The 13,821-nt window shown below is 40.2% G+C and overlaps 1 protein-coding gene across 1 annotated transcript; it reads right to left on the bottom strand.

The window, feature by feature from the left end:
* Window positions 1-2,131: 2,131 nt before the first annotated feature.
* On the bottom strand, window positions 2,132-13,334 carry arl5a (ADP-ribosylation factor-like 5A). Its single transcript, XM_084084735.1, has 6 exons — window positions 12,968-13,334; window positions 7,823-7,883; window positions 6,906-7,053; window positions 3,782-3,865; window positions 2,977-3,128; window positions 2,132-2,811 (listed from the first exon to the last, which is right to left on the bottom strand). Exons 1-6 carry the CDS (start codon window positions 13,011-13,013, stop codon window positions 2,763-2,765), a joined length of 540 nt encoding a protein of 179 aa, XP_083940861.1. The 5' UTR covers window positions 13,014-13,334; the 3' UTR covers window positions 2,132-2,762.
* Window positions 13,335-13,821: the final 487 nt, after the last annotated feature.

Raw genomic sequence — 13,821 nt, forward strand, 5'->3', positions numbered from 1 at the left:
TCAATATGTAGACACCAGTGTCTCTTTCTTTCCAGTGTCTTTAGTTGTGATTATGAATTCTTCACTTCCCTGGGTGAAGAATTCACTCACTTCACTTCCTCTTTAAACCAATCCAGTGACTTTGATTGGTGCAGGGCTGAGCATGGATCAGATTGTAAATACCATAATTTATTCATTTCACTGCAAATAGTATACATATTACATTTACAATCATCCTTAACCCTTAAATTCAATTAATTATTTGCAATGGATTGATGGCCTTTCTGCCCTGGCATTTGGCCTTTGTGCCCTAAAAAATGGACATCATCAAAGGCCAAGAGGCATTGCCCCTAAAATGACGAAATTCCAGGCCTGGTAGTAGCCACACTAACTTTGGTGATTTGTGTTTTTTTAATTCTTTAGTATTACTTCTCTACTTGGCATCTCTTGGTTAAAAATAGTTCTACTACTGTAAGTGCAGTTTAGATATAAACATGTCTAAAATGTACGCACATCAAATTGAGGTTCATATAGCTGAATGGAATAGAGAAAAATAGTAACTCAAAAATCTCATCTTCATCAAAGCTACAGTAGCCTATTCAAATTAAAGGAGACACACCATGAATTTAAAAAAAATATTTGATATTTAATATCATATGGTGTATGTCCCTCAAACCATTTTCAAAAGGTTTGAGCCTAAATCAACACTCAGATATACTCATCCCAAGTCAATTCTCTCAGGCTTATAAAGCACTTTCAGCTGCAATACCAAAACGTCCTGTTGGGCAGAGGGGTGCTGTACTGCGGTACTGAGCAATTCTGTCTGTCAAAATACATGGGCAGAAAGTTTCGTGATGTAAGCAAACTTGCCATTCTGAGATGGCCTGTTTAGACACGCCCATTCTGAAAATCTCTGAAATGAGAATGAATGACTGAATGTTAAAAAAAAAAAAAATTTGGGGTACAAGAGACACTGGGGAGCCCAAAAAATACCCAAAAAATAAAAAAAAGTGAAATTCATGGTGTGTCTCCTTTAAAGGTGCAGTAAGAGATTTTGTTTTGATAAAATAAGTGTTAAATAGCTCTACATTCTAATTTCTGATTGCAATCATTGCTATTGAAGATTTGTTCAGTAACATGGGTCTCCTTTCCAGCTCTTTAGTAAACAGAAAATGCATTTCCAGGTCTGGATACCAATTTTATCCAATCAGGAGAAAGAACTCGTAAATGATACTGGACAAACAAGTGAAATTTGAAGTGATAACACAAATAAATTAACAGACACAATTGCAACTGGAAGACTATCACATTGAAGCTGATAAATAGGTACGCTCTCCTGATTGGCTGAAATTGGCAACCCAACGGAAAATGCACTTTCTGTTTATTAAAGAGCCAGAGAAACGGGGAGACCCATTATTGAACAAACAACTCTATTATAATTTTTACTTGCAGAATATAGAGCTTTAGCTTTTTAACACTTTTGGTTTTAACCAAAACTTATTACTTACCCTACATTTAATGTGAAGGAAATTTCAATCATATTGGTACTTAACAATAATTAATTATGATAATTCCTTTCAATTGTAGAAAGTGCGAGAAAAAGCAAAGATACAGATGATTAACATCCATTAGTTCCTGGTATAAAACTACCCTGCAGCACAGAGCTGATACTGTACTGTACAGTCCTTGAGAAAATGCATTTTCCAGTTATCGTTCCTGAGAGAAACAAGTTCTCTAGAATGTAAAATTGACTAAATAAACTAAACAAGTGTCTGGTATTTCTTGTTTGGTGACATTATCAATCTGGAAATCTGTTTTGAGATTAGATTGTCACTGACTAGAAGCTCGCCATCTATCGGATCCTGTTGCTGTTTTGACTGCTCACAATTAACCTTACGCCTTTCCTCTAGCTCACCATTCTCTCACTGCCTGCAGACTGCATTTGGGGGAATGGTAGCTTCTGGACACTCCAACTAGTTATCTTGCTCTCACTTCTGCCCCCCAAAGGACAGTAAATGAATAACTAAAACTTAAAACCAATGATTCTCTCCCAAGAGGTTTTACTTTTGTAAATCAAAATGCTAAAAACTATTAAAACAAATTGGAGCTATCCAGTGGACTGAACAAAATACTCATTCATGACACACTGCAATTCACCCGAAACAGATAAAAACACTTTATTTCACTGGTTTTCATATGAGCTGATAGGATGAGCATACTGCAATTTCACCCTTGGTTCGGCTTGACTCTCATTCATCATCAGCCATCATCAGTTCAACCATCTGACGCAGGCACCAGGTTAATGTAAATACTGGACTGTACACACACAAGTGGGAGGGGGGGGGGGGGGGGGGGGCAGTTAAAACCTCCACAACCAGTCCGGCAATACTGCAAGGCCACACACTGGGCAAGGCTCACACACACCTAAAACACAAAGAGTCCATATACAATCCCAAGCCAGACAGCTTGCTGACCTCAGGTTCATTGTAAGGAAAACCGTGCAGAAAATTAAATACACATCAGTCTCTTTCTTCTGTTGTCCCATATGCTCCAGTAACTGTCAAGTTTCTTTGTTCTGAGTTTTCTGAGTTCAGAGAAATCTTCTGTAAAATAAATTATCACGCAAGAGAATATTGTCCTGGCAGCGGTCTTGGCCAGGTCAGTGTCAAGGGAGGAGTAGGAGGAGGGAACAATCCATCCATCGACCTCACCCGCAACCTCGTGTATGGAGGTGGAAGAAATCAATAGCACGGGGCACACTTCGGATCACAGGTCATAGGTCATCATCTCACACGCAGGCGTGACATCATCCATTCAAGACCTTGGCACAACCTGGGGTTAAAGAAGGAAGTTGCAGAATTGTAGAAAGATTAGGGGGAAGAAGAGAAGACAGAGAAAAGTTTATTACATTATGTGATTCATGAATCAAGAAAACACTACTATATTAGGTCATATTTGAAAAACTGATGCAAAAAGTGGAGTGTTTGTAGTTCCCACCCCTCTCCAGTGAGGGCGCAGCAGGCCTGGATGTGCCACTGGTGGTCTTTGACGGAGGTGAGCTGGAGGCTCTGGGAGATCTCAGCCACAGACATACAGCCTTTCACATCCTGTTTATTGGCAAAGATCAACAGCCCTGCCTTTTTCAGGTCCTAGGGTTGAGATAGGAGAGATTACAGGGTAAAGATATATTTATGTTCTTTCAAAACTTCCATCAAAAAACATATATTATATATTGAATGCATCTACACAGAAATACGTATCTATACAAGGCAAGCAAACTATAAAAACATAAATGGTAGATGCATTTAATAGCTTATACAGTAGTATTTTTAAATACTTTAATGCTTTATCAGTTCTGCCTATATACCCATTTTACTGTACTCATCACATTATACCTCATTAGGGGCCGTGTCCCTAAGTGTTTTATTGCACGGAGCATTGACACCCTTAACGGTCAAACCATTGCTGTGCCTGAACATCCTGCATAAATAGCAAAAACAGCTTAGCTGAAACGACGGTAAACATGGACTTCTCATGGTTGTAACGATTTAATGTCAGGTCGTAAATGACCGGGTTATCAGACACAGCCAGGAGGATCAAAATGACATTGATGAGTAGAGCTCCTCACTAAAAGTTGAACTACTACTCTGCTTGATGCCGAAAGCGCTGAAGCGCGATACTCTGCGCTGGGAAGAGGAGCACTTCAGTGCGTCTTTACGATTCAGATGCATAGCAGACGGGCTAAAAAAATTATAAAAATGTTTTGTGGACACAGCCCCTAAGTGCTTTCATTTTAACTCACTTCATGTGCAAGCATTCTGTAGAGTTCCTCTTTGGTCACTGAGATCCTTTCCCTATCTGTGCTATCCACCACCACAATCACAAACTGCACAGAAAAAAAGGGGTGAAAAGGAATTGATCAAACACAACTTTGTTTTACATTCTGTTTTGAGATGCCAGAGCAACACTGGTCTTTAAAGCAAACTGTGAGCCAACTGTGAAAGCATTTTCATATTTTAGATAATGTAATCTACGTTTTACTTTTATTTAGTCAAGTGCAGAGAGGGAGGAAATTGGGTATTAACGGGGAAAGACATGCAACACAGATCGAACTGGGGACGTTGTGATAATGTGGTCAACACAAATGGACAGCTACAGTACCAGTGCATCCCATTTGTGAAAGCTTTTTTAACAGGGTAGAATGAGAAGGAGAGCCCAGCCAGAAGACAACCCACAGAGCCTAGTCCCTCCACGTGCCAGAGCCTCCCTGTGTTCAGGCAGAGTACTTCCGGAGAAGCGGACTGAGTGGCCCTGTCTTTCCCTATACGACTGACCGTGGGTAGCTACCTGGGATGTAAGTTGGGGCTTGATCACCTGGGCGAGGGTGTATGTTGCGAGACCCGAAACACCCTATGACCCCTGGCTACAACACTGTTGATACATCTCAGGTGCATCCATGCGATGTATTTATAGTTAGTGACTATATTTATAGTGGCTCCAAGGAATTAGACTATGTGACAACCAGGAATAGTTTGGTGACCACCGGAGAGACGAGTGACAGCCGGAATGTAGGCGGCCCACCCGGACAGTATGGGTTAGTGCCCCAGGCGGTGTCTTCCGTGAGGAAGAAGCCCAACAAACCCAAGGTGAGGCCTTTAGGAGGGCCATTCCAGCAAACCTTAAGTGGAGCTAATACCATTAGACGGCCCAATCTAGTGGTATCGACCCAAGGAAGTTGAAGGAACCATCACGCCAGAAGGAAATGTTTGGATCGGGGCGGTGCACCGGATCTGGCGCAGCGCTCAGGTCCTGGACCTGGTGAGACGAAGGAGGAGCCCGGCCAGGAGACAACCCACAGAGCTTAGTCCCTCCACGTGCCAGAGCCTCCCCGTGTTCAGGCAGAGTACTTCCGGAGAAGTGGACTGAGTGGCCCTGTCTTTCCCTATAGGACTGACTGTGGGTAGCTACCTGGGATGTAAGTTGGGGCTTGATCAACCGCGGCTGGGTCACCTGGGCGAGGGTGTATGTTGCGAGACCCCAAACACCCTATGACCCCAGGCTACAACACTGATGATACATCCCAGGTGCATCCATGTGATGTATTCTTTATAGAGGTGAAGATTAGGATAAAAAACTTGGGACCAACCCCTTGAAACTTGGTCTGACCCGATTAGATTTTTTATTTTATTTGATTTTACTTTTATTGTTCATTTGGAAAAAATTCTCCTCTCCATTAAACCCATCCTAAGGAGCAGTGAGCAGCCACCGTGCAGCGCTCAGAGACCAACTAAAGTTGTAATGCCAGGACCTTGGTCAAGGGCACTGCCAGGAGTACCTAGCATGCATGACTTGATGAGTCTTTGACCTGGTTGGACCAGATTAGAAAAAACAACTAAGAACCACAGCACAGTTGTTATATACTGTAGATACAGATGACAGATGTTACAAATTAAAGGGGGGGGGTCTTATGAAGTTGCTGGGCCACCATGATATGGTGACTGTGAAAGCAACAGCATATAATTTCACATTATTGTCATACTCATTAAACATTCAGTGCACTGAAATGGGGGCATTCCAATCAGGATAGAAATATATAGGACAAACATGATAACTCAAAATAAACGTATAGATTTACAGGTACCCTTCCTTCTTTTTTTTATCCCACGATTATTTTTTCACCCTAACCCTATCCCACGATCATTTTTTCACCCAGTGCCAATTGCCTAAGCTGTAATCCTGGACGCTACTCTCCCTCTGCCAGCCTGGGGAGAGCCCCGAACTGAGCTCATGCTTCCTTCAATGCATGAGGAGTGAGCAGGACGCTTCTTATCACCTGACAGGAGGGAGTTACCCCAGTAGAACGTAGCGCGTGGAAGGAACACGCTATTCCAACCAATTCCTTTCCCCTCCATCAGGCGCACCAGCTGACCAGGGGGAGGCAGTATAGAGACCAGGACTACTGCATGTTTTTGTGAGCGTATCTACCCTAGGGGACACAGGGAGAACATGCAAACTCCACACAGAAAGGCCCTTTCGCCAACCCCACCTAGGGTATGGGCACTGATGACACGGAGGAGAGAACACGCGTACCCTTCCTTATAAGGGGAGAAAATGCCCCCCACAGCATAATAGAACCACTGGACCCCTCATTGTAGGTGTCCAATGCCGTCAATCATTCAGGCCTATACTGTTCTGTTTGTGTGTACCATACATGCATTTACCTACTGGTCGAGAATATTATGGTGAAGGACGACTTATCTGACCATATCACATTTTTCCACATCAGTGCCTATGGTTTTTGCACCACAGAACTCTTGTGCATTCGTCTTTTTAATGAGGAGTTAATGCACTGCAACCCTACAATGACATCCCTCTCTACGTAGTTGTCAACAACAGACTGTTCTTGCTGACAGTCACTTCGACCGCAATTACCAATCCTATTGAATTAGTCTTTGTGACTGAAACTCCTGTCATCTGTACCCCAATAATAAACACTCTTTCATAGTCACTTGGATCTTAGTTTTTCTCTTGCCATCTTGATCCAAAATTGAGGTCAACTAGGCCTGCTCAGCATTTTTGTATAATGCATAATGGGATGTTAATTGCTTAATTGTATCATACAGTCCACCTGTTTGGAAGCAAATGCATTCTTTTGTTTCTCCACTCAATTATTCAGGTTTTTTCTTTGACTTGCCGCCCGCGCCCTATACAGTATATGTATATATATATATATATACAGTATTAATAGACTACCTTATTTTGATGTTTTATTACTATTTGTATACGTTAATTTACCCTTTACTTTAGTTTTTACTGAGTCAAATAATGTCACTGCCTATAATGCTGCTACAGCTATATGGCATACTGTAGTGTAGACAATACCTTGAACCTTTTAGTAAGCCTGTGCAAAGTGAAACAATCCTTACCTCTGTGTTGGTGTAGTATGTGTTCCAAGATGACCTCAGGGATTCCTGTCCTCCGATGTCCCACATCAAGAAGTGGGTGTTGTTCACTACAATCTCCTCCACATTGCTGCCTATCGTAGGAGAGGTGTGCACCACCTCGTTCATTGAACTATATCACAAAGTCAGGTAAAACTGTCAGGTTCTCCGTGACACAAGCAAGCTCACCACACATACTAATTGCCAATATTTCATGAACGGATACTAGGTCTGAATGATATATCATTATCTAGATATGAACATACGGGATATCACATTACAAAAGGCAACTATATTGACTTTCGGCTGGCCTTCAAAGTAAGAGTGTTTGTCACGGGGAGTAGGAAAGTAAGCAAAATAAGAGTGAAATTGACTTATTATTATTTCTTATATATATTATTTTTTATTAGGGAATTCAATGCAAGGGTGCAGAGGTACAGGTGCATACATGTTATTTTTTGAAGAATGCTTAGTTTTCACTGCTACACTTCAAATAACAAATGTGAACCTATTGTCACATCATATCGCGATTCGCGAGACATTGAGACATTTGGCATAAATATTGAGAAGTCCATATCGTTCAGCCCTACCACTTGATTGATTGATTGAATACTTTATCAACACGATTATTAACAGTGCAGGAAGTACAGTCAAAGGTAATGCTAAAAGGATAACACAAAAAGCCCCAGGGTCTTGTTTCCATTGTGATCCATTGTACTCAATTCATCAGTAATACATAATACATACAATACTAACATATTTGAATAAAGCTCAGTAGAATCATAAGGTATATTTATAGAGAAAGGAGGGGTGGGGGCGGGGGTTTGGGGGCAGAGGATTCTACTATCAATATATCTATGACATAATGTCCCAGTAATGTAAATAGTTATTTCAATACTTACAACTGGTAAAGAATCGTGGTCTTCCCAGCGTTGTCCAGGCCCACAATAATAACTTTGTGCTCTGAAAGACAGAAAAACAACCCACTCAAACTCACCACTTAATAACACAAAGCGTGACATCAAGGAACGGGATGACTTATGCATGTTAACCGCAGAGATTGATCAGTGACTCCCACCCACACAATCTCTGGCCATGTACAGTATAATGTTTCACTAACATGCCCATGGTCTCAATATCTGGAACACAAGACAAGCTTGAGCCCCTGAAACAACTGTGCTTCTTTATTCTTGACACCACTTTCTCTGTGACAAATTAAGCATGGCTGTTTCTCGCATCTCTCTTCACTGAGACATTGTAGTGTTGGAGACAGTGCACTCCCTCACACAGATGACTTATGGTGCTTTTCCGCTGCATGGCACCGGCTCAACCCGACTCGACTATTTTGGTTTTCCACTGGGCAAAAGTAGTACTGTACCCGCAACTATTTTTGTTATCACCTCCGTCAAGGTTCCAAGTAAGCTGAGACGATACCAAAAGGTGAAGTGAAAACCCTGAGTGACTGGTCAGAGAGAATCGCCATTGCGTCACAACAGAGTCCCCTATACTGTATGGAAGCTCCCGAATACTGTTAACCACTTAAACCCTATAGCCTATACTAAATATTTTTGCCCCAAAATAGCTGATCTACAAGCTCACATTCTCAAATTGATTGACATTGAGCTCTTGAAACAAGGACTAACAAAGCAACAGGAAAATATGCATTTTTGTATTTGCTCTCTGTTTTGAGGCTGTAAAAAAGTTTGTTTACATTTGTAATAATGTTTGTAAAACACTACCTGTACTTACGCTACCTAGTATTTACAATGGCTGAGAAAGTTCCCAAAAGCTATGTTACGTTCTATCTACTGATCAAGCCTAGCCCACATTAATGGTAAAAAAAATAAAGAAGATCTACAAGCTCACAACGCGTCACATTGTGGCGGGTTGTGAGCTTGTAGCTTGCTCCAGAATAGGGACACTAGGGTTTAAATGGTTAATCCTTTAAACTAACTAGCCGTTGTAAATGTAACATACAGTAGAGGTTGGTTCCGGCCAGCCTTAGCTTTAGCATTTTTTATCATTCTCCAACGCAGATGGTTGGACATCGCTATGGTGGTCAGTGGAAAATGAAGTGAAACTTTTCATAAACACTTAACACTTGTTTTTAATCGCTAGTTTAAGGATTTTTTAAAAATCATCATGATATGCGTTTAGTAAATTATGGTCCAATTAATTCTAAAATTAATGATAAATTAATACTGGTTCTACCGAGTGAAGACCTGCCCTTGCTGCGGTTGCAGCCAATAGCATTCATTTCCGGTTGCATTTCGGACCAGATATAATGATTTGAAATCGGATTTGAAATCGCTGAAAAATAGGCTTAATTTTACGGTCTATAGAAACTAATGGCATAACGTTGTCCATATTTTTTCATGGTCTATGGTGCTCACACACACGGCTCTATTTAGCGAGCCAGTGCCATCAGAACCACGGGCTTAGTGCAACATTATTCACACTGGCAGATGCACACAAATAGACACATGGCTCTACCAATGAGACGTACAAACAAGAAATGACAACAACTAAGGCAAATTGCTATCTTTCTGTTGACAGTGACACGATGATGTGGTGACACAATGATCTGAGATCATTTGACACATACAGTCTGGAGGCCAAAGGACAAAAGATTACAGATCACTGGGCTCAGTGTTGGCTGTCTTTGCAATAGATCATTACGTAGAGACAAACCTTTCAGCAACCACCATATCGTTGCTGTCGGGCAGAAACCTATCCATATTTAAAACTTTTTAACCGTTTTTTCCTAAATTAATGCCCTACATTGTCGTACAACAGTGTAGCACAAAATGATGAAAACTGAAAATAACAGTTCTACAAACAACGCGCTACTACCCGACACGTTGTGGGCTTTAAGATCTTCTATTGTCGCTACATTAAAAATCTCTTGTGAAAGTGGTTAAGTGTGTCTGGGTTTTATAAATATTTAACCTATGAAAAGTATTAACAAGAGCTTGTGACTAAATAAAAAGTACACTGGATTCATTGGAACAGTTTTTTTTTTGAAGATGAAAAGTAACCGTTTTGGACATACAAGGTTTCTACCCGACAGCGATGATATGCAGCAATAAAACCCTGTAGTTCAGGTCATATGACTCGATGCCTGTGGCAAAGATCAGCTTATACATAAAAGAACTGTACGGTTTCACTTGTGACCACACGCAAAGGCAACATAATGTTGAAGCAGAAAGGAAAAAATAAATGTTAGTCTAAACTATAACCTATACATGTTTCTTTTAAAACATGTGCCTCTGTCTTATCTCTAATCATGTTTAGGCTAGAGTCATTCCTGGCAACAGACAACACACACCATCACACACACATGATTGTCATTTCATTGCTTGAGAAAGCAACGCAAAAAATATGGAGATGCTTTCTTTTTCTGTACCTTTATAAAGTAAATAGACATCTAAAATATATGGGCACAGAATATAAGCATGATATTCTATGAAACATTCCTTCAAACAGGGCAAGGTAATTTGATGATGTCACATTTATCTACAGGGTCAGAAATGCTTGAATATGTAATTTGCTTCGCAGACAATTTGCGATATTTGTTAGAATATCACTATTCCTAACCTATAGAAGTATTACAAAAATTAGTACAATTCACAGTTTCAGGGTTATCTGTCTATTATCAGTAGGCCTACTTATAAGGCAACACTATAGAATGAAAAATACACATACTGTACTACTGTTATTGTAAGCATTTTAACAAATAGCCAACACAGTAAAATCCTTAGTGTTCATTTAACTCATGAGTGTACAAATGCAACCAAATGTCCATTTGGGATTTGTCCACTTTTTTTGATAAATTAACCCAGATGGTTTTACTTTGTATCCAGTGTTACAACATATCTGTCTGTATTCTTAAAAAGGTATTGACTGAAAGAGTCTGTACGCTTCCTATGGAAGTTTGTTCCATGCTCTTACAGCCTGAAGTGTAAATAAGCGTTTTTCTTTTCAGAGTGACAATTTAGTGGGAATAGTTTTAAGGAATTCCTTATCAACTGATCATTATTATTACTATTAACAAGAGCTAGTGTTTTTCAAAGGGAATTATTCAATTTCTACAATGATGATGGCTGCAATAATTTGGCTAACCTTTACATTAACAGGTCCTTTTAAAATTATACCATGACATTTGGGAAATTAAAATCCCATTGCACTGGACCTTTGAGCAGAATGCAGCGGAAGTGCAATAGAATGGGCCATTTGTTGATCATACAACTTTGCCTCCAACATACACAGTAGTTGGGTCCATGCCTGTCTGTCTGAGAAAACTGTCACAGGATGTAGGTTAGCCTTTCTGAGTCTGACAGCTGCTTAAATGTGCCATGTTATGTATCACATTATCAGAGTGAAATCTCTCTTACAACACCACTCTTTGCACAATCCAGATATGTGACAACAATCTTGCAAGTTGTAAGGATGCACACACACACACACACACACACACACACACACACACACACACACACACACACACACACACACACACACACACACACACACACACACACACACACACTATAGCCTATTCCCTACTATAATACTGTCACAGCCCCAACCAGCCACTTCAACTGGGGGAGGATGCCTTATTGGCTTTGCAGTTTTCGTTTTTCGCGAGCCAACATGAAGACACATGTTTGTTGCAGTCAGAACAGCTGGATTTGTGATTTTTAAATAGATCAGCTGGCATATGGAATAGCCAATACATTGGCCAGCATTTAATTCCTACTGCTGTGGCTAACTATTATATGTACTAGTAGCCGTGGCCTAGAATCACACAGTCAGACTGGGTTAGTTTGGGAGGGGATTAACTTTCAGTAGCCTGTATCTCACATTACATCATACGGGCCTATCCTTTTACTGGTTTAGGATCTGTAGGCAGGGATTGATTTCATTTCTCCTTAAATGGTTGAGTCCAAGTTCAGATTACCATCAAATTAGTGTAAAATAATGGCACAATTTAAAGGACACTACACTGGTAGAATTGCATTTCCTTATATTCAATGCAAATGTTGTGTATATTCATTTGATTCTGATTGATTGAATACTTTATTAGTCAAAAATGTAAACAGCACTGTGGTACACATCAATTAGGCTAAAAGGATATTCATTCATTTATACTCCATGACATAACACCATTGTACTGGGGCTTTAGCGCAGAGCTACAGGTTTAGTGAGAGTGAAATGACAACAGGGGACACATTCCCGTACAGTAGTGCATATTAAAGGCACAATCAGTGATCCAAACGTGAACAATGGGTACCCGACCTCATCACAAAAAAACAACTAAATGGCAAAGAATAGAGACTCCAATTGATTGACACGAGCTCTTGAAACAAGGATAAACAAAACAGGAAAATATGCATTTTTAATTAAATTTGATCGCCGTATTGTTAATGTAAAATGTTTGTAAACTGTAGAAAAACAAAACTATAGTAGAAATACTAGAAATACTCTGTTTCAAGTAAAGTCCAGAATTCAAAATCTACTTGAGTAAAAGTACAACGGTATTGGTATCAAAATGTACTTAAAGTACCAAAAGTAGAAAGTACTCGCAGAATGACCCATTTCACAAGTTTTCAAATGTAAAAAAAATCTTTTGCATTGTGAACTTGTAGATCGGCTATTTTCAAATTCAAACGGCCGAAATGTATAGGGCTGAAATGGTTAATGCATGTTTTGTAATAATAACCAAAATCTACTAAGTAACTGACTAAAGTTTTAAAAAGTAGTGTAGTGTAGTGTAGTGTAGTGGAATAAAGTACAATATTTGCCTCTGAGATGTAGTGGAGCAGAAGAAGTAAAAGTACTGAAAATTGTAAATACTCCAGTAAAGTAAAAATACCTCAAAATTGAACTTGAGTAAATGTAACTTTACACCACTGAAGGGAATATGGAGTATGGACTACAGGTATGCCAGTACAGTCGGATCCATATGGGCCTTATTTCTGCTACAGTAGCTGAATTAGTAGCGAGCCATCGGCCTTCACAGAGCCATGTCACGGACTCATTCTTACCTTGGTGGTTAAAAAGCCTCCATAGTTTAGTAAAAAGTATTCCCATGGCTGGTGTGATGAGGGTTGTTGTTTTTACGATGCCAGCTTGTGAGAAACCGCTGTAGCCGCAGCTAGCGTTGTTGTGGCTATCATTAGCTATCTAAGCTAACTAACTACTACACTTGGAACAGCTGTGGAAAAGGACTGTTGGAGAACATGTCAGCGCTTCTGAGTAAAGCCTCCATAATTGATATACATAGTCGATAAATATAAGTGGAAATGTGAATTGTGACAACGGTGGCTATAGGCTATCTATGTTCTATCTATCTATCTATCTATCTATGATGATGTGGTCACCTATCCTATGGCTGCTATCACTTTCAGCTGGCTGCGCTCAACTGCGATCATTGTTGCCATATTTTGTGAGAGAACTAAGCAACGAGGTCTATACTGTAGATCTAACCTCGCATCACCAGTCTTTCCACCTCGGAGGAAAACTGTAGATCGGCTATTTGAAAATAGCCGATCTACAAGCTCACAACGCGTCGCGGACTCGCAGTGCGACGCGTTGTGTGCTTGTAGATCTACTATTTTCAAAAACTCTTGCAATAAAATGTGGAATACTTTTTTGAAACATTCTGACAACACAAATGCTCCCCTGTGCACAAAACATTTTCATGAAAATATTTGAGAACCACTGGTTTAAATAATAAATAAAAGCAAGCTTAAATAAGCAAGTACACTTTGGAAACAAGCCCCCATAAACCCTAACCCTGCAACCCGCAACTACCAATATTTACAACCAACTTTACAGAAAAACAAGCCCAAAGTCACTTTTAATACGCCGACCTGGCAACGCTGGCTGCGTCGCTGTC

Source organism: Gymnoscopelus microlampas (assembly GCF_963454915.1).
Source record: "Gymnoscopelus microlampas genome assembly, chromosome: 17".
In the NCBI taxonomy this organism is placed as follows: domain Eukaryota; kingdom Metazoa; phylum Chordata; class Actinopteri; order Myctophiformes; family Myctophidae; genus Gymnoscopelus; species Gymnoscopelus microlampas.